Source organism: Chiloscyllium plagiosum, chromosome 19 (assembly GCF_004010195.1).
Source record: "Chiloscyllium plagiosum isolate BGI_BamShark_2017 chromosome 19, ASM401019v2, whole genome shotgun sequence".
Lineage (NCBI taxonomy): Eukaryota > Metazoa > Chordata > Chondrichthyes > Orectolobiformes > Hemiscylliidae > Chiloscyllium > Chiloscyllium plagiosum.
Genome location: NC_057728.1, coordinates 49,602,670 through 49,622,574, shown reverse-complemented (window position 1 = coordinate 49,622,574; position 19,905 = coordinate 49,602,670). Strand labels below are relative to the sequence as shown.

At 40.9% G+C, this 19,905-nt stretch overlaps 2 protein-coding genes across 7 annotated transcripts in view; one reads left to right on the top strand and one right to left on the bottom strand.

Moving 5' to 3' along the window:
• The window catches only part of utp20 (UTP20 small subunit processome component), a 111,418-nt gene extending 107,488 nt beyond the window's left edge, over positions 1-3,930 (bottom strand). For all 3 annotated transcript variants that reach the window (XM_043709793.1, XM_043709795.1, XM_043709794.1), the window contains exons 1-3: positions 3,762-3,930; positions 2,473-2,553; positions 1,019-1,085 (exon numbers count right to left, since the gene is read on the bottom strand). In XM_043709793.1, coding sequence (XP_043565728.1) covers positions 1,019-1,085; positions 2,473-2,553; positions 3,762-3,806 — 193 coding nt within the window. In that variant the 5' untranslated portion in view covers positions 3,807-3,930. The remainder of the gene's footprint in view (positions 1-1,018; positions 1,086-2,472; positions 2,554-3,761) is intronic.
• An 11,227-nt stretch (positions 3,931-15,157) lies between these two features.
• Positions 15,158-19,905, top strand: part of LOC122559779 (sodium-coupled monocarboxylate transporter 1-like) — a 35,008-nt gene continuing 30,260 nt past the window's right edge. The window contains exons 1-2 of one of the 4 annotated variants that reach the window (XR_006314554.1): positions 15,158-15,568; positions 18,812-18,877. Coding sequence is in view for 3 of the 4 variants with exons in the window: in XM_043709789.1 (XP_043565724.1) it covers positions 15,218-15,568; positions 18,812-18,877 (417 nt within the window). In the remaining variant the exon portion in view is untranslated. The remainder of the gene's footprint in view (positions 15,569-18,811; positions 18,878-19,905) is intronic. The other 3 variants (XM_043709789.1, XM_043709790.1, XM_043709792.1) reach the window with 3 other exon arrangements.

Below are 19,905 nucleotides of genomic sequence, written 5' to 3'. Positions count from 1 at the left end.
GGTCAAGAAAAGTTGTTCAACAGGGAGAAAATACAGTACACGAGTAAAATTCAGGAAATGTAGAATCTGACTGTAAAAAGCTTCTTTAAATATACGAAGAGTAAAAGATTAGGAAAGACAAGTGAAAGTCTCTTCAAGAACACAGGGAAATTATAATGCAACACAAACTTTGGTTCTGTCTTCACCAAAAGGGGACAAATAACTTCCCAGAAATGTAGGAGGACCAACGGTTTGGTGAAAGGACAGAGTTGAAGGAAATCAGTAATGAGGAGGCAATGGCCTGGTGCTATTGCTGGTCTGTTAATCCAGAGTCTCCGATAATGTTCTGGGTACTTGGGTTTGAATCCCATCTCAACAGATGGTGGAATTTGAATTCAATAAAAACCTGGAATAAAGAGACTGATGGTGACTACAAATCCATTGTCGATTGTCATAAAGACCCATCAGGCTCACTAATGTTCTTTAGGGAGGAAAGCTACCATTCTTACTTGGTTTAGTGACTCCAGACACACAGCAATATAGTTGACTCTTAATTGCCCTCTGGCAATAAATGCTGAAAATGTGTTACTAGAAAAGCACAGCAGGTCAGGCAGCATCCAAGGAACAGGAGAATCGACATTTCGGGCATGAGCCCTTCTTCAGGAATGAATCAATCATTTGCTCATGTTCGAAACATCGATTCTCCTGCTCCTTGGATGCTGCCTGACCTGCTGTGCTTTTCCAGCAACACATTTTCAGCTCTTATCTCCAGCATCTGCAGTCCTCAGTTTCTCCTCTGGCAATAAATGCCAGCTTAACCAGTGATCCCATATTCCATTACTGAATTTAAAAAGTGTCTAGTCCTGCTCTGACCTCAGTCTGCTCTTTACCCACAGCCCGGAAGGGCTTATCTTTTTCACAACCATATCCACTCCTGAGCACATTATATCGTACTTTCAATTAAACGTAAATTGGAGCAAATGCACTGCAAAATTTCTGTGACAAATTTTAATGAACAACTGTGTAAATAAAGCCATACCAAAGTGATCCGTGCAGTTAAGATCTCTCCATTTCTCCAGGCCTTCATAAAAGTAGGTTTCAACTTCCTGAGAAAAGAAGTGCAGGTTTTGACTTGCACATACAGGGCAATGAGTATGTGACCATGTGCACAAAAAACATACTGGAGTATCAATCCTAGTCACTGGAACTACAACAGGAACAATCCAACTGCAGACCTTCCAGTTCTGGAGACAAGCTTTGAAAGTCCAGGTAATAGTGCACCTCTATGCTCATATCTCTCACTGACTTAGCTTGTTCTGTCTGACTCTGATTCTTTGCAAAGGATTGCAAAGCAGGTTAAATCACAGCCACTGGAATAACAAATTAAATCTGTCACTGGAGACAAATTTAGGACATCAGCATGGATTCACACTTGCACTGGAGATCTACAAATGTCAACCATAGCTCAGTTCAAAAACACTCATGTCAACATCAGAAGCTTGAGAGTTCAAGTATCACTCCAAGCCTCCAGCAATTAATCCAAGCTGACACTTACAATGCATGCTTGAGTACCATACTCAAATGCAATGCGAAACTGAGACTGCATCTGAACTCCAAGATAGATGCAAAAAATCTCATGACACTACTGAAAAGAACAGCTTCTGGATTAGTGGTGCTGGAAGAGCACAGCAATTCAGGCAGCATCCAAGGAGCTCCGAAATCGACGTTTCGGGCAAAAGCCCTTCATCAGGAATAAAAGAACAGCTGGAGAGCTCTTCCCAGATTCCTGATCTACAATTAACTCACAATCAAAAATCCTTAAAGCACTGCTATATGTGGGAGCTTGCTACTCAGAAATTACCTGCTGCATTTTCATACATTACAATTGTAGCTGCATGTAACAAAACAAAAAAAAATCAACTGCTTTGTGGCATTTCAGTAACATAAAAGTTGCTACGCAAATGTAAGTTCCTTTTCAGTTACAATGCATTAGCATTTAGTCACATCGCTTCACTGCGAATTAAGAAAGTAAAACATTCATCTCACTAATGCTTATAAGAATTTATTTACAAGACACCATTTAAAGAATACCTTACTTTTACAATGTGCTACTAGCTACTTTAACCTTAGGCATTTAGAAAAAGCAAAAAAAAAGCCTTCATACAAGAATAGGATTTATATTAAAATAATACCATGCAGATCACAGCAATTACACACTAAGGAGGTCATTCTGCCCATCAATTCAATGCTAATGTTACAGCTGATCCCATTTCTCCTTTACTTCTCCTTATAATCTAAGTCCAAGGCTTCAAGCTTTGCCTCAACTGCTTTTTGCAGTTAAAACAATTCAGAAACAATCTTTGAGGGGAAATAATTGTAAAGCCCTTTCTCTTTTCAAGAAATATTCCAGCTATTGCAGCACTTAAGGCAGACAGAATTTAAAGCATGCTCATTATCAAAAGTTTTATGCTTGTGTTATCAGGTTCTCTTTACCTCAGCATAGCTCCCAGTTCTATCAATCCGATGGATTATATCAATATTCACATTCGCTAACCGTTCTGAGAAGGTGAGAAACTGTAAATAGAGGAAGATTAATTTTATTAATCACAAACTCACATCATCTAAATCAATGCTCACACACAAAAGCACAAAGAGACCCTTTTTCTGACTTTTGTTTTTGTCAATTATTAACATCTCCCATTACAATTTCAATCAACATGCTAATTTATTTCAAAGTTATCAAACAAAAGATGAAAGTTCCCTAACAAGATTTGGTTCATTTGTATGCCATCTAGTAAAATCCCTGCGGCCGTAAGTATATCAGCTTGCCAACCAGCAGCAATGCTCGCTTAACTGTGGGGTGCACTCAACTGGAGACAGTGTGTTGCAGAGGAGATTGCACATCAGTACTGCTTGACAGCATGGAGACAGGTTGAGTGCGTGTGCATACATTTATAAAATTGACATGGTAGTTTTTTTTAAATTTCAGAATAAACCCATGTGATGTCCATTTCAAAGATTTAACAAATTCCAAAGCCAAACAGGCTACAATCCTCATCAGGAGTGCAACACTACTCAACTGTTAGCTTAGACCTGACTCCAGATTCAGGCTGCATTTAACAATGTGAAATAAAACTCATTTTATAACAGCCCCCATATACGCTGAATAAATACATTATTAAAGATGATGGGCTTTGGCTTATTTTGGTTTGTCAGATTGTCACGTGTTGCAAACAGTGTTTCCTAAACAACCTTGCTTAATCAGGATATATTACTTCCCCCAATCAAACATTATTGTTATTCCTGGGAGAAATTGGCATATCATAGGGCATCCACACGAGGCAAGGAGCCACAAAGATGTTTACAGTCCATTCAGCCCACATCTGTGGCAATTCTTCACTGGAGCAATCCAACCCGAATGCCTTCTTCCGGTTCATTTGACCGTGGCAAAAGTTTATCGAAATTACTCTGAGAAGATGCAAGAGGCTCTTGCGTCTAAATCGCCCTGTGGGTTCAATCCTCGCTGTACAGTCCAGTCCTGGAGTGAGTGAGAGATGGGTGAGGGGGTGGATTAGAAAGGGGATCGTCTTGGAGCGAGTGATCGGGGGAGGGAGATCCCGGGGGGTGGTTTGGAGGGAGATTATCCGATGGGATAAGGAGGTTGGAGCTGGGAGGGGAGAATCGAGACGCATTCCTCCCCCGGGCAGACGGCGCTGACACGGATTCCGAGGAGCCCAGGCCCAGGGCCGCCCCCACAACCGGCCTCAACCTGCGCCGCTCACCCGGAACGTGTTCTGAGTCCGGTGCCGGGTGGGTTTGTTCTTCATTGTGAGAGGAGTGGAGGGACACGGCCTCTACCACAGTCAGTGGGCGGACAGAGGTTCCCTTCACTCGGACTGCACGCGCCTCCGGCTCCTGGGCGCCGCCATCTTCACCGCTGGATTGTGGGATACAACAGACCCCCAAAGTCTGGGCAAACCATTCGGCCCTTCACACCTCCTTCCCCATTCAACAAGGTCATGGCCTCAGCTCTGCCTTTCTGTTTGCTCTCTGCATCCCTCCATTCTCTTCGAGCGCACACACCATAAAGGAAATCATTGCCACAGAAGACAGTGGAGGCCAAGTCATTGAGTACATTTGAGACTGACATAAGTTCTTGAGTATCAAGGGTCACAGGGAGAAAGCAGAATAATGAGGTTGAGAAACTTATCAGCCATGATTGAACGCAGAGCAGACTCAATGGGCTGAATGGCCTAATTTCTGCACCTATGTCTTATAGTATTTTGAAATCCCAAAGTTTTCTACATAAACAGCAGAAGACTGGTTTAAGAAGGAATAGGGCTGCTCAGAGATCAAATGGGGTTGGGGACATAGCTGTGGTGTTAAATGAATACTTTGCGTCTGTCTTCATAAAAAAGAATGTTGCTGCCCAGTCTATGGAAGTGGAGAAGCCTCTTGTCATTAGAAAGTTCAAGATTAGTATGGCAGAAGTGTTGGATAGATTGTTGGCATTTAAAGTTAACAAGGTACTGTGACTGGATGAAGTGCATCCAAAGTTTTGAAAGCAGTGAAGGGAGCACTTGTTGGGCATTGGACATATTCTTTCAGTCTTCCCTGGGCTTGGGGGAAGTGCCAGAAGACTGGAGGATTGCAAACATTACAACTTTGTTCAAGAAGGGTTGCAAGGACAGACCACTTAGTTTACGTTGATCGTGGGGAAACCTCTAGAAACAATTATTTGGGATGGAATTAATAATCACACAGGAACAGATGTGTCAATTATGAAGAGTTAACATCGGATTTCTAAAGAGACAATTGTGTTTAACTATCTTGCTGGAGGCATTGAATGGGTAACAGAAAGGGTCGATGTAATACTGCTGAAGTTGTATACATGGATTTCCAGAAGATATCTGACATGGAACCACACAACAGACTTGTGAAGAAAATTATAGGTCAAGGTATAAAAGGAATAGTGGCAATGTGGATCAAAAATTAATTGAGTGACAGGAAACAGAGAGTAATGGTAAAATGATATTTTGGGGTTGGAGGGAGGTTTGTAGTGGAGTTCCCCAGGGGTCAGTATTGGGACCCTTGCTTTTTCTGATATATCTTAATGATTTGGATTTTAGTGTGCAAGTGACAATTTTAAAGTTTGCAGATGACACTAAACTTGAAAGAATTATAAACTTTGAGGAGGACAGTGTGGAACTCTGAAAGGACATTGACAAGTAAGTAGAGCAGGTGAATGGATGACGATGAAGTTCATTGCAGAGAAATGTGAGGTGATGCACTTTGGTTGGAAGAACGTTGAAAGATGATATAAAGTGGGAGGTAAAATCCTAAAGGGGTGCCAGAGCTGAGGGACCTAGGTGTGTATGTGCAGAGATCAGTGAAGGTAGCAGGACAGGTGGAGAACAGCTAATAAAGCATACAGTGCTCCCTGCTTTATTAATAGGGCTGTAGAGTAGAAAGCAGGGAGATGATGTTGACCTTGTGAAGACACTTATTAAACCTCAGTTGGAGTAACATGTACAGTTGTGGGCACTTACAGGAAAGTGTGAATGCATTGAAGAGAGTGCTGAAGTGATTTACAAGAATGGTTTCAGAAATGAACAAACTTCAGTCATGAGGATAAATTGAAGAAGTTGGGAGTGTTCTCCTTGGAGAAAAAAGACTGAGAGAAGGGGTATTACACAACCCTGGAGCAGTTCATATTTGAACTGGAGGCTCCTGGACACAAGATGGGGACACTACCACTACATCACAAGAACCCTAAAATATCTAAAGTTGAGATGCTTTCAAATCAACCCATTCAGATATGTCACACACCTTGGAAGCAAGTGGGACATGAGCCTGGGTTTTCTGACCACATAGGTAGGGACCTACCATTGTACCACAAGAGCCTTGAACTATTTCTGTCTATTCACTTGATTAACACTCTTCATCATTTGTAACACAATATAACATTAATCCCATCATCATATCTTAGATGATGATTGACAGTTAACTGTCAAACTTTCTTTCCATTTAAAACTGGGCAGGTTGCCCCAAGAAATGAATGAGAGGATGGCTGTCACCTGTTTCGTTGAGTTGAAACAAAATAGTATGTGAACATGTTCTTTCTATCTGCAAAGTACCGGGGTAGCTTCTAGCACATAATATTGCAAGTCTAAATTGCTTGTTTGCATAATTCCTGGCACACAACAGATTGTTTAGCTATTACTGTCTAATCATGAAAACTACATAATGATAGACACTGTTTTCAGTTTTGCAAGCTGGTTAGGTGCAGTTAGTTCCTTGCCTGTTGTGAGCTGTCATGGAATATACTATTTGATACGATCTTTTTTTTTAACTTGAGGCTACATAACTAGCATTAGACTGACACTGAAATTCATACAACACACCACTCATTTGTGAGGTGTGCAGAAAATCTTTTCAGTTTGAAGACAGCAGTTTATTCGTGGCAAACACTATTCATGTTGCTACTTTATAGTAGCAGCACAAAACAGTTAGTTTCCGCAGTTTCCCAAATGTTTGAGATACCTTACCCTTCAAGGTAATAGGAGGTATACTGGGCACTTTTCAGAGCCAAACATGATAGGCTTAGGGTAGTTCATGAATTTGCATGATATAAAGTGAGAAATGATCTTTCAAAATAACTATTATCCTGCAGAATGGTTTTGATGCACCCCAATTCAACACCAAGCTTACATGGTCAAAAATGACTTTGGCTATAGTTACAAAGCTTCCAATAAGGCTAATCTTATACTTTGTGGAATGAAAGGAATCTTTGTCAACAGCAAACAAGAACACTCAGCTGATTTCTCAACAAGGATCTCAAAAAAGCTCATTTTACTGCTCAATTTCAAGAGTAGACAAGATTTTAGTGGAAACTAACTAAGAGCTGGACCTAGAGGGAATCCCAAGGCATCACCATTTATTATTGAAGTTAAATGAACAAATAATACATGCAGTGGAAACAGGTCTAGATCACCATGACATATTGCTACACAGGATCATCCATCTCTCAGTCCACTTTTAATCCACTTAATCCACTCAAATACCTTTTAACACAATTCCTGTTTGGAGTGCCCAGGAATGATTCTAAGATTGTTACAGATAGTTTGTTGAACTTCTTATTCCTGTAGGACTCAATCTCGTCATTTCTACTAACCAGCTTTCCCTCTTAAATCTGAGTGTTGAACAATGTCTTATCTTCTAACTGAGTTCCCTTCCTTCACCAGATAATTGGATCAGCCAGGATAGTCATAGAATACAACTTGTACCTAATATGTCATATAAAGGAAACTGCAGTTTAGCTGATGTTATCCATATATATGTTGGAAGAATATTGGTATTAGTCTGTGATACTGACACATCTAAACAAGAAGAAACAGACTTGAGCAGGACTTTAAGAAGGACAATTGAGACATGTATGACTCCATTAGATCCTAGTCAGACATTACTCACTCTTTAAGTTTGGTTGCTGGTACATCTTCCTGGCTCCCTCCTGAGCTATTTTCCAGCTTTTTCTCTCTTTAACTTACTGTGTATCCTTTATTGTCAGGACTGAGATTGCACCAGCTTTCACAGGTGCACTTCTTTCAACTAACTAACTAATTCATTCATTCACTCACTCCAGAAGCAGACTTCACAGTCCCGGGAGATTTTGGTTTCAGTGTGCTGAGTTTTTTTTTGCTTTGATTAGACAGTTGTTCCTGTGGGACTGAAACAACAGCAGTATCAAGTCCTTAATGCTCACACAGACAGTAATCTTCCAAAACCTAGATAGGTATTAATCCTTGCTTAGAACAACTTTCACATTGACTAATTCTTAACCATCTTGAACCTTATATCTAACATCCTATCCTTCTCCTCATCACCTCTTCTCTTCCTCCAGCCACAAAGCTGCTGAGGGACAGGGAAGCATAGCATGCTGGGGACTGCAGGCTCTGGAATTCTGTTGGGTTGACGGTGTAGGAGACTGGCTCCCCACCAATAGCACATGTGCAGTGCTCAACGCAAGAATCAAATATCTCACATGACAGGCGCTGAATAAATTTGAACACATAAACAGACAAATTAGGAGCAGGTCAGTCTGCCCTTCGAACCACCATTTAACAAGATCTGGGCTGATCTAAATGCTCCAGATTCCCACCTACGCCCGATAATCTTTCACCCCCCGTTCATCAAGAACCTATCTATCTTTGCCTTAGAAATATTTAAGAACTCTGCTTCCAATGAGGAAGAGAGTTCTAAAGACTTGTGATCCCCTGTGAGAGAAAAAGAAATACTCCTACCTCCTTCTCAAATGGGTGACCTCTTATTTTTAAACAGTGGCCCCCTAGTTCTTCTCCCAGAAGAGGAAACATAATGTCCACATCTGCCCTGTCAGAATCTTATATGATTCAATCAAGTAATCTTTTATTATTCTAAACTCCAGCAGATGCAAGCCAGCCTGTTCAACCTTCCTTCAAGTGACAACCTTCCTAATCCAGGTATTAATTGAGTAAACTTTCTCTGAGGAGAAAGTGAGGTCTGCAGATGCTGGAGATCAGAGCTGAAAATGTGTTGCTGGAAAAGCGCAGCAGGTCAGGCAGCATCCAAGGAGCAGGAGAATCGACATTTCGGGCATGAGCCCTTCTTCAGGAATCAGATTCCTTCAGGACAGATTTGTTTTTAACTTTAAACCTGGTGAACCCATCTTCGTTAAATATTAGACCCCTGCAAGTATCAGTCAGATGCACTACAGATAATGTTATTCTATTGCATTCTTTTCAACAGTAGAAAAGTTAATAGTTAAGTGAACTTGTTCTATTTGTGAACTTGTCGTACTATAATTGCCATCTAAAATCTGGACTGGAATAGCTGCTGAAATCCAACAGCAGAATACTTTTTTTATTCACTCGTGAATGTGGGTGTTGCTGGCTGGGCCAGCAATTGTTGCCTATCCTTAGTTGCTTTAAGAATGTGATGGTGAGCTGCCTTCTCAAACCATTACAGTCCCTGTGCAGTATGTAAGTAGACCCACAATGCCCTTAGAGAGGAAATTTCAGGACTTTGACCCAGAGACAGTGAAGGACTGGCGATATATTTCCAAGTCTGGATAGTGAATGGCTTGGAGGAGAACTTGCAAGTGGTGGTGTTCCCATGTATCTACTGCCCTCGTCTTTCAAGATGGTGGTAGTAATGAACATAATAATTAGGAGCAGGAGTAGGCCATCCGGCCCTTCGAGCCTGCTTCTGTCTTATCTATTCCCTTCATAATTTTATATGCTTCTATAAGATCCCCTCTCATTCTTCAGAATCCCAATGAATATAATCCCAGACATACTCAGTCTCCCCTCGTAAGCCAACCCCTCAACTCCGGAATCAACCTAGTGAACTTCCTCTGCACTCCCTCCAGTGCCAGTGCATCCTTTCTCAAGTAAGAAGACCAAATCTGCACACACTACTCCAGGTGTGGCCTCACCAGTATCTTGTACAGCTGCAACATAACCTCTCTGCTTTTAAACTCAACCCCTTTAGCAATGAAGGACAAAATTCCATTTACCTTCCTAATTACTTGTTGTACCTGCAGACTAATCCTGTGTGATTCTCGAACAGGGACTCCCTCTGCATAGCAGCATGCTGCAAAATTTTACCATTCAAGTAATAATCCTTTTACTGTTACTCCTACCAAAATGGATGTCTTCACATTTATTAACATTGTATTCCATCTGCCAGACCTTTGCCCACTCACTTAAAGTATCTATGTTTCTCTGCACAGTTTCACAGTTTCTGCATACTTTGCTCTGCCACTCATCTTAGTGTCACCTACAAACTTTAACACAGTACACATGGTCCCCAAGTCCAATCACCTATATAAATTGTGAATAATTGTGGTCCCAACACTGATCCCTGAGGCACACCACTAGTTACTGAATGAGTTTTGCAGATGCTGCTTAAGGATCTTTTGTGAATGCTACTTCTTCCTCCAGAGGTATGTGATAGCACCACTGAATAGACTGATTAGAGAAAAGAAAATCTATGATCCAGTCCTTTTATTTAGAGAAAGTTGAACACTCTGGGTTCTGAAGTGCATTATTTCCTCCTTCAATTTCATTTTGATTTTGCCACTCCATCTTTTCCTGACCTTCCCTTCTCTTGTTGTTGCACTGCCTCTGGTAGACATTGCTTGTAACCAGTTATTTTAACTGGTGAAATAGGGGATTTGGTGATAATACAAAAAAAAAAGCTGTGTTCATGTGGTGTAGTGGTGAAGTTCCTCCCTCTGTGCTGGAAGGAGTTCAAGTCCACCTGCTTAAAAGGGATGTCTAACATTTCTGAACAGGTTGATTAAAACAAAGTCTCTAACATTCATTTTGATTTAGTCCCTCCCCTCTTTCATGACCCTTCCTCTCCTGCTCCTCGTGGGAAGTGCCTGTTAATTGTTACATGTTTAGTTTGTTTAATTGGATGATTTGATGGCGGGCTTTTTTAAAAATAAAGTCAGCTAGTTTCTTCCTGCCTCTCTTCCGTGGCTATGTTTGTGCTTGAGTGTCTTTAGAGATGGAGTACAAGATGTCCACCAGGAAACTTCCAGAGAAAGATTATCACTGCTGGGGCTGGTGTGTATTAGTTCCCCTACCAACTCCATTTTAATTTAGTTCCGTCCCTTGTTCCCATTTCAGTATTTGGGATTTTATAATGATGTGTAATTTAAATTTGCTCATGGTTTTTAAATAAAAAAAGAGCTGTGTTCTTTGTCAGTGGACAGTTGGCTGCCTGGGCAGGGGAAGAATCCAGAAAGGGAAGGTGGAAACTGGTGTTTATGCTAAACTATAGATTTACAATGAAATCTTGGAAAACTCTGAACATTTTTCACTAATGAGTTCAATATATGGATATTAGTTTGTTAAACAGAAAATACTCATTTTCGCCAAGTCTTCATCCATAATCTTCACTCTGATCCTCCACCTTATGCTCAAACTAACAGTCCAATTATTTGCTCCTTGGTTTGCTGGTCTTCATCCCTCTGTCTCCCATTGGTTTTCTCCAGATACCCAGCCAGTTTCTCATCAACCCCCTTAAATAGTTCAATGCTAGCTGCAAAAATTATGGACCTTGACATTTCCTGATTCATTTTTTTCTACTAATTTGTCCAAAAACTACTCATATAACCTGCTGGTTTTAAATCATTGGATGACAGGATTAACAAGGACATCATTGCTTTCAAAACATGTAGCAATCTTGACCATTCCTTGGTTTTTAAAGCTGAACTTTTCTCATTTCAGTCCACTTCAGAAAATACTGAAAAAAATAAAATGACACAGTCCTTACATATGCAATTCCCTTTTGAAAGCCACAACTGAATCTGCCACCACCACATTCTCAAGCAGTGCATTTCAGATTCTAACTACTCACTGTATAAAAATAACTTTCTTGTTGTTCCATTCAGTTCTTTTGCTGAAGACTTTGTTCTTTATTCTTTTGTTCTCTCTCCATCCTCTGCCAACAGGAATAATTTATCCTGAACTATTCTGTCCTGAATCCCTCAAGAACTTGAATCCCTCTGTCAAATCTCCTCTCAACTTTCTTCTCTTCAAGGAGGAAGTAGAAAGAAATTACATTTTAATTATTCATTTACAGGATGTAGGCATTGCTACAAGTGCAGCGTTTATTGTCCATCTCTTGAGAAGGTGGAGGGGGAGCCGCTTTCTGAACTGCTGCAGTCCATGTGATGTAAGTACACCCACAGAACTGTTAAGGAATGAAATCTAAGGATAATGTTTTGGAAACTGCGCTGAAAATGGACAGTTTTTTAATTCATTTGTAGGACATGGGCGTCACTGGCTGGGCAGCATCTCAGAGGTTGAGAGAGCAGTTGAGTTTCAGGGGGCAGTTGAGAGTCAACCACATTGCTATGGGTCTGGAGTCACAAGGAGGCCAGACCAGGTGAGGACTTCCTGAAGGACGTTTATGAGCCAGATGGAGTTTTCCAACTATTCGCCATAGTTCCACGTCATCAGTAGATTTTTAATTCCGGATTTTAAAAGAAAATTTCAAATTCCACCATTTACTGTGGTGGGATTTGTACCTGGGTCCCAAATATTAGTTGAGTTTCTGGATTAATAGTTGAGCTATTGTCAATAGACCATAGTCTATTGCAAGAAGCATTCAAACTAGTGTATTAACTGCCACAAAACCTGGTTTGAACAGAATACACAATTCTTAATTTGCAGGATAAGGTGGTAGATTACTTAACCTTATTTACCCTGAGAAATGTCACATAACATCGGGTTTTCTGGGCAATTCACAAAACAACTAATATTCAGGCTCTTTGATGTCACATACAGACCCAGACCAGGTAACATGAAATAAAAGCATTAGAGAAACTCAGCATGTGTGGTAGCTTCTGTGAAGAGAAAAACAGAGTTAATGTTCTGAGTCCAGTATGACACTTACATTGATGGAGGAAGAGGAGGACTAGTTGGAATAGATTATGAGATTGTTCAGAGCAAAAGACAAAGGCAGTGATGCTGGTTGTAAAAGAGAGATAGAGATGTAAACTAGGTATAAAGGTTAAATGTGAAATGAAGAAAATGAGATGGCTCTGCTGAGAGCAAAGCCAAGCAAGACACAAACAACATAGGGTGGTAGATGGAGGGTACATGGGCTACAGAGGTCATATCCTGAAGTTGTAAAACTGAATTCTGAGTCCCAGAGGCTGTAAAGTGAATGGGAAATAAAGGTGGTGTTCCTCCGGCTTCGTTGGAATACCCTTCCTTAAAGGGTAAGAGTCTGTTAGTAACAATCCAAAAACTTCAGAGACTTGCTCACCGATACCAGTTTCTTTATTTGCAACAAATTAATTATTTTTTGATAAAGCCATGATTATTGTAGATACTGTTAAGGGTAGCTCCAAAAACAAATGAGCTTGTAAGGAATACAAATAACTGTTTGTTGTACAGAACAAAAACATTGATAACGGGAGGCACAAAGTCAAAGCTTTACATCAGGACTTCGTCTGTATTCTCATATGGGAAATCAGTGTCACTGGTCACTGGCAAAGTTAGTATTTGTTGCCTATCCCGAGTTGTCTTTGACCATACTGTCTAGACCATTGCAGAGGGCAGTTAAGAGTCAACCATGCTACTATGGGTTTGGAGCCACTTGTAGGCCAGATTTCCTTCCCTAAAAGATATTAATCAATCAACTTGTTTTTTTAACAATTGACAATTGTTACATGCTCGCCATTTAGTAGATTTTTTTAAAATTCCAGATTTTATTGACTTCACTTTCACCATCTGCAATGATGGGATTCCAATCCATGTCCCCAAACCATTAACCTGCTGCCCTGGTCTAATGATGTTACCACGACACCAATACCTCCCCTTAACAGGAACTGGGATACAAAAAACTAACTTCGATTTTGTGCAGCATGAAAAGAGAGTGCCGATTGGTTGGTCTATGATTGGGATGGAGATTCAGCAGGAACTGTTAACTATCAATCTTCGTTAGCTTATCAAGAAAACCAGGCCAGGCAGGTAATCTCTGATGAGTCAAGCCATTGCATGGGGTATGTAGCGGAGACTGGCAATCTCCATAACCCTTTCCACTTCGTAAAAGGTGCAATGTATGGCCAGATTCCTTTTGCATACAAAGAATGGGTTCCTGTTCATGAATATATGTAGCTTCTAGCACATGTAAATGAAAGACATCCCAAACTCAACTGATAATCTGAAATTGGTTTCCAGTGGAATTCTTGGTGCAGTCAAGATTATTTAGTTAATCAAAAATACAGAAGAATGAAAAAGAAATAGAAGTAGATGCTCGGAGAAAGGCTCCTGTGAAGCATAAATGTTGACAAAGGCCAATTAGGTTGAAAAGCTGTTTGTAATCTGTAAGTCAATATCATTTAATGTATATCAATATTATTTTTTAAACTGAATTCAAAATCTAAAACTGCTCAGGTGCGATTTGTACTCCCTTTAGCCTGATTATTGGTTATGCCTTCTGGATTAATTGTCACGAATAATTTTATTTTTTGAAAGATTATGTGCTACCGATTGGAAGACAAGAGGATCCAACAGGAATCCTTCTGTAGTTTAATGGTCAGCAGCAGTTAGTTAACAAGGATAGTAAGGTACATATTTATTTCAAATGGAAAGAGATGAGTGGGTGGGTCTACAATGAACACTTCTCTGAAGACCTGTTCTTACCGAGCCAATCTTTTAAAAGTTAATGTGCATCGCTGAAGGTCAGGGCAAAGGGAGCGTGAGAACACCAGAATGGAAAGTAACTTCAACCGAATAAGAGAATGATTAAAACAGCAGAATTTTAGTCAAACATTACTGTGGATTTCAGTATTATCTGGAGAAGTTCCTGAGATGGTTCAGTAAGTACCTGAATCAGACAGACAGGGAGATCCTGGATTCTGAACCATGACCTGTGCTCAGCCTGTGAGCTGGCTGAATTTTCAGGTCCATAGATTAAGTTGGAGCTATATGGTGAGAATGGACTCACTATTCCTGGTCACTGGCTTGTAGATGTGCAAGTTTCACCCAGGAATAATGACCAATTGATTAAGGTCCCAGAGGCAACTTGGAGGCCATTTTCTGTATACATTTCTTTCTTCCTTTCTGCCTGTCCTCCTTTCTTTCTATCTTCTTGTATTTTCCCTTTTCCTTTATCTCTGTTTCCTGTCATTCATTCTCACCTTTTTGCTTTCTTTCCTTCTCTTTCCCTATTTTTTATGTTTCTCCTTCTTTCTAAAGGCTGGCCATCCTCCAAATTATGTATTTTAGGTTAATGAGTTTCTCTATGTGGACTAAAGTATTATATTTCCCCATTAACCTCAATCTTTAATGGATCGTTTGTGGGATATTTCTTATAAATTCATCCTGAGGGGAGAGTAACTGGGAAATATGTCAGAATTGGGTTTTTTTTATTGAGAAAGATTTTTGTTCTTTACAAAATTATAAAATTTCAAAAAATATAAACAACCAGAGTATAACAACAATAAACTAACAACTTTACAAAACAAATTTAAAAAAAATACCCACACTACACTTCAATAAATAATTAAACGGACTAAATTAAATTAAGTTACACCACTCAGTCAGAATTGGTTTGACATTAACTTGCTAACAGGCTCAGAGATTGGCCCTACCTGTAATGTTTCTGCTTCCTGCTGCATGGGAAACTTGTAACAACCTGCAGAGAAGCCCTGAGCTCAGGGAAGGAGTTCTGAAGAATGGCATCACCTACAACCTTCGGCAGTTTCAGCGCCTGGGACTATGTCGTTTTTGTTGCCATCTTGCTGATCTCGGCCCTGGTGGGAATCTACCATGCAGTGGTGGGAAGAGGACGTGAGTCAACCGAAGACTTTCTTCTGGGAAGCCATCAAATGAGCTCTGTGCCAGTGGCTCTCAGCCTCACTGCAAGCTTCATGTCTGCAGTGACAATGCTGGGGGCTCCATACGATACATATCACTTTGGGGCTGTCAACGTCTACTTTGCCATCTCTTACATGCTTGTGGTGATTCTCAGTGCCAAAGTCTTCCTGCCAATCTTCTACAGGCTTGGTGTTACCAGCAGCTATGAGGTGAGTGTCCAGGTGAAGGGAAGGATAACAAGGGATTGCCAGTAGTCTTTGAGTAGTTAAATCATTACGAATATGTGATAGTTAATCAGCTCTGTTAAAGGACTCCATAGATGCTTCCCTTTACTGATGTATTAGGGTATTTATTTCCAGACTTGTCTTTCTTAATCAGTTGCTGGATGACTGAGTGAGGATGACTTGCTCTGTCTCTGGTTTAGTGAATTCCAAGATGGCCCAAGGTGTGGTCTGCAGACTCCTTCTTGTGTGAGGCAGCTGGTGTTTGAAGGTTTGGGTAAGTGGACGGTTTGGAGATTTGTGCCCTGTCTCCGATGCCTCAACTTCACTTCTGCTTGTTCCCTACAAAGATTCGATATGGTCGATGCCTTAAGGAGTGAGTCTTCTCCAAGTTTTTGGTCACAAGTCAGGGTCTCCAGTAAGTCACTGAGTGTAGGTTGATATCTTCAATGATGTTTTGAGGACACCCTTTCCAGCATTTCCGTCATGACTAAATTCTGAATGGAGCAATTGTTTCAGGTCTCTGGTGTGTGGTTTGCAAACACAATGTCCCACCCAACAGAGCTGAATTTGAACAATTAATACCTCAATGTGGTCACTGCTTTGAAAGATACTTCCTTAGATTGTTCAAGCTCTCCAAACTAACACCAGAACCAATGTAATCGATGCAAGAAATGTGGGAGCCAACCAATAAAAAACAAATGCAAAGCAACTCAGCATTTCTGGCAGAATCTGTGAAGACAGAAACAGAATTAATATTTCAACTCCTGTATGACTCTTAACTGAAGTCATAGAATAATACAGCATAGAAACAGGCCCTTCAGTCCACCATGTGTATGCCAGCCCAATAACCACCAAACTACACTAGTCCCTTTTATCTGATCCATAGTCTACCAAGCCCTGGCATTTTAAGACCTCATCCAGATGCTTCTTAAATGTTGTACCTGCCTCCACCACCCTCTTAGGCAGCACTTTCTGGGTGAATAAGTTTTTCCTCATCTCTCTCCTAAACCACTTACTGACCTTACACTTATGCTGTATGGTCTTGGACACGTCCGCCCTGGGGAAATGATTCTTACAATCTACTCTGTCCATACCTCTCATAGTTTTGTACACTTCAATCAAATCCCTAGCGGACACCTCTGCTCCAAGGAAAACAAAAGCAGCCTATTTAGTCGCATCTCATAACTGAAACTTTTCATTCTGGCAAACCTACTTTGTATCCTCTCCAGTGTACTCATGTCCTTCTTTTGGAGATGCCGGTGTTGGACTGGGGTGTACAAAGTTAAAAATCACATGTCCTTCTGTCTGTGACAAACACAACTATGCAGAGTATTCTGTCTTGGCCTAACCAATGCTTTATAAAGTTGCAAGTCATTTACTGTGGAACACAGTCTCTGTTATATAGACAGCCAACGCTCAGTATTTCATACCAACTCCCAGTGTTTCACACCAACGACTCAGGTACAAGGAAATCTCAGCCTTTCTTCCAGGAAAGCCATGGACATCTCAACATCCAGCTGTGAAGTTACCTGGGGCCCTGGGGTAATACCTTATATAAATGGCATTTCAGACAGTGAAGCACTCACACAGTAGTAGCATTGGGGAATGCCAGCTTGGAATATGCAGTGAAGCTTGAAGGTAAAATCTTAAGGCTGGAAGGACTTAGAAAGGGGTTTCAGAAGGGGACTTTGGAGATGTTGTGCGGCAAGTGTCAATGGCCGGGGCTGTCAGGTAATGCAGGCTGAGGATAATGTAGCTCCTAGTGCACTCTACAGGATGGCTGACTGCCTGAAACTTAGGATGCCACGCAGCAATGGAGGTCTCGCTAGTACCCAGGGTTTTCTAGGATTACTAACTTTCTAAGATTTCCCCAGAATTTAAATCTAATTCACAAGATGTTGCAGCAAGCCCAGAGAAAAAAAAGCAAGATGTTGTGTTTTTTTTTAAACAGAAGAGTCATAGAGATATACAGCACGGAAACAGACTCTTTGGTCCAACTCGTCCATGCTGACCAGATATCCTAAATTAATCTAGTCCCATTTGCCAGCATTTGGCCCATATCCTTCTAAACCCTTCCTATTCATAAGCCCATCTAGATGTCTTTTAAATGCTGTAATCCTACGAGCCTGCGCCACTTCCTCTGGCAGCTCATTCCATACATGCACCACCCTCTGTGTGACAAAGTTGTCCCTCAGGTCCCTTTGAAATCTTTGCCCTCTCACTTTAAACCTATGCCCTCTGGTTTCAGACCCTCTTACCCTGGTGAAAAGATCTTGTCATGATATTATAAACTTCTATAAGCCCACCTGTCAGCCTCTGACGCTCCAGGGAAAACAGCCCCAGCCTATTCAGCCTCTTTCTATAGCTCAAGCCCTCCAACCCTGACAACATCCTTGTAAACCTTTTCTGAACCCTTTCAAGTTACACAACATCCTTCATATGGCAGGGAGACCAGAATTGAAGGCAGTATTCCAAAAGTGAGCTGTATAGCTGCAACATGACCTTCCAACTCCTATACTCAATCCTTCAATCCTCTGACCAAAAAGGCAAGCATACCAAATGCCTTCCTCACCACCAAGTGTATTTGTGACTGCACTTTTGGTTATTTTAGTTTACTTGTTTAATTTTTTTTAGTTTATTGCCTGTGAACAACAAGTACAAGTCACATTGGTTAGATCATAGAATTCCTACAGTGTGGAAACAGATCATTGGGCCCATCTCATCCACACCAACCCTCCTAAGAGCGTTCCACCCAGACCAATACCTCTACATTATAAGCCTGCATTTATCAAGGCTAATCCACCTAGCCTGCACATCCTTGGACACTAAAAGTTGGACATAATAACAAAGAATATCAGGAGCCTGAGGCGATACGTCTGACCCATTTTGGAACAAGACTGTCATTAAACCTTCCAGAACCATTATCTGTACAACATGGCCCACAAGGAAACCTTTTAAGAAATAATTGCAAAATCACTTATTGGGGCCATTAATGCCCAGCATCGTGCAATGCTGTGAGCTTTCACTGATGGGTCAAAGACTCATGCTAGCCTTAGGTCAGTGGAATATAATAGTGCTATGTAAATTTGTTGTGCTGTTTCTCTGGGTAGGTGGCCTTCTGTTGCCTGAATTTGGCTAAATAAGAATAATGGTGGGGAGGAGCAGGGGCGCTAGTGTTTGAATTGAGATTTACACCAAGATCTCACCCATGGCTGTCTGATTTTTCAGTACTTGGAGCTGCGGTTTAACAGATGGGTTCGTTTATGTGGAACAATATTATTTATGATTCAAACAGTAAGTATGCAGTTAAAATATGTAACTTCTATCAGTTTATTTTTGCAATTATGTTATATTATCACCATAAAAATCATGAAGAAACATTTGTACTGAGTGACAGATCATACAGTAAACAGTCAGTAACATTAACACATAATTAAATCACGTTCCCTGGCAATGGGCCATTACTGTGAATGATAAACTGGCTTTACAGCATTTATGGTTTCAATTGACTTTTAAAGCTTCTATTGGCCATGAATTATTCTTCGATGTGAATCTCTCTTTCTGACCTTTGCCTTGGCACTGTTCTTCAATAAAAGGCTTTGTTACGTGGCTTATTCTGTTTCATTCTGTTACCAGCTACTAGCAGATGTAATTTGATACCTGAGGGTATTACCCTCATCGATTCTCATTTCCTTCTTAGAATCATAGAAACCTTATTCACTTGAGGAAACTCCTTGGCCTATTGTGTTCATTATAGCTGTTTTGAATGAGACCTCGAATTAGTTCCAAACTAATCTTTGTGTAGCACAAACCCGACACCACCAGGTTATAGCACGAGCTAGTGGTTCCAAATAAACCTGTTGGACGATAACCTGGTGTTGAGTGATTTTTAACCTTGTCCACCCCAGTCCAACACCAGCACTTCTACATCACAGCACAAACCCAACAGGCTGAATGCTCTCTTTCTATGCTGTGACCATCCTATAATTCCCAGTAAAATGTTACACTTCATGTTTATATCCAGTTCTTTTTTTTTGGAGCTGTTTGCTTCTCAGTGATGGCCAGGACATTCTCACATAGGAAACTGGATTAGTGGTGCTGGAAGAGCAAAGCAGTTCAGGCAGCATCCGAGGAGCAGTAAAATCGATGTTTCGGGCAAAAGCCCTTCATCAGGAATAAAGGCAGAGAGCCTGAAGCGTGGAGAGATAAGCTAGAGGAGGGTGGGGGTGGGGAGAAAGTAGCATAGAGTACAATAGGTGAGTGGGGGAGGAGATGAAGGTGATAGGTCAGGGAGGAGAGGGTGGAGTGGATAGGTGGAAAAG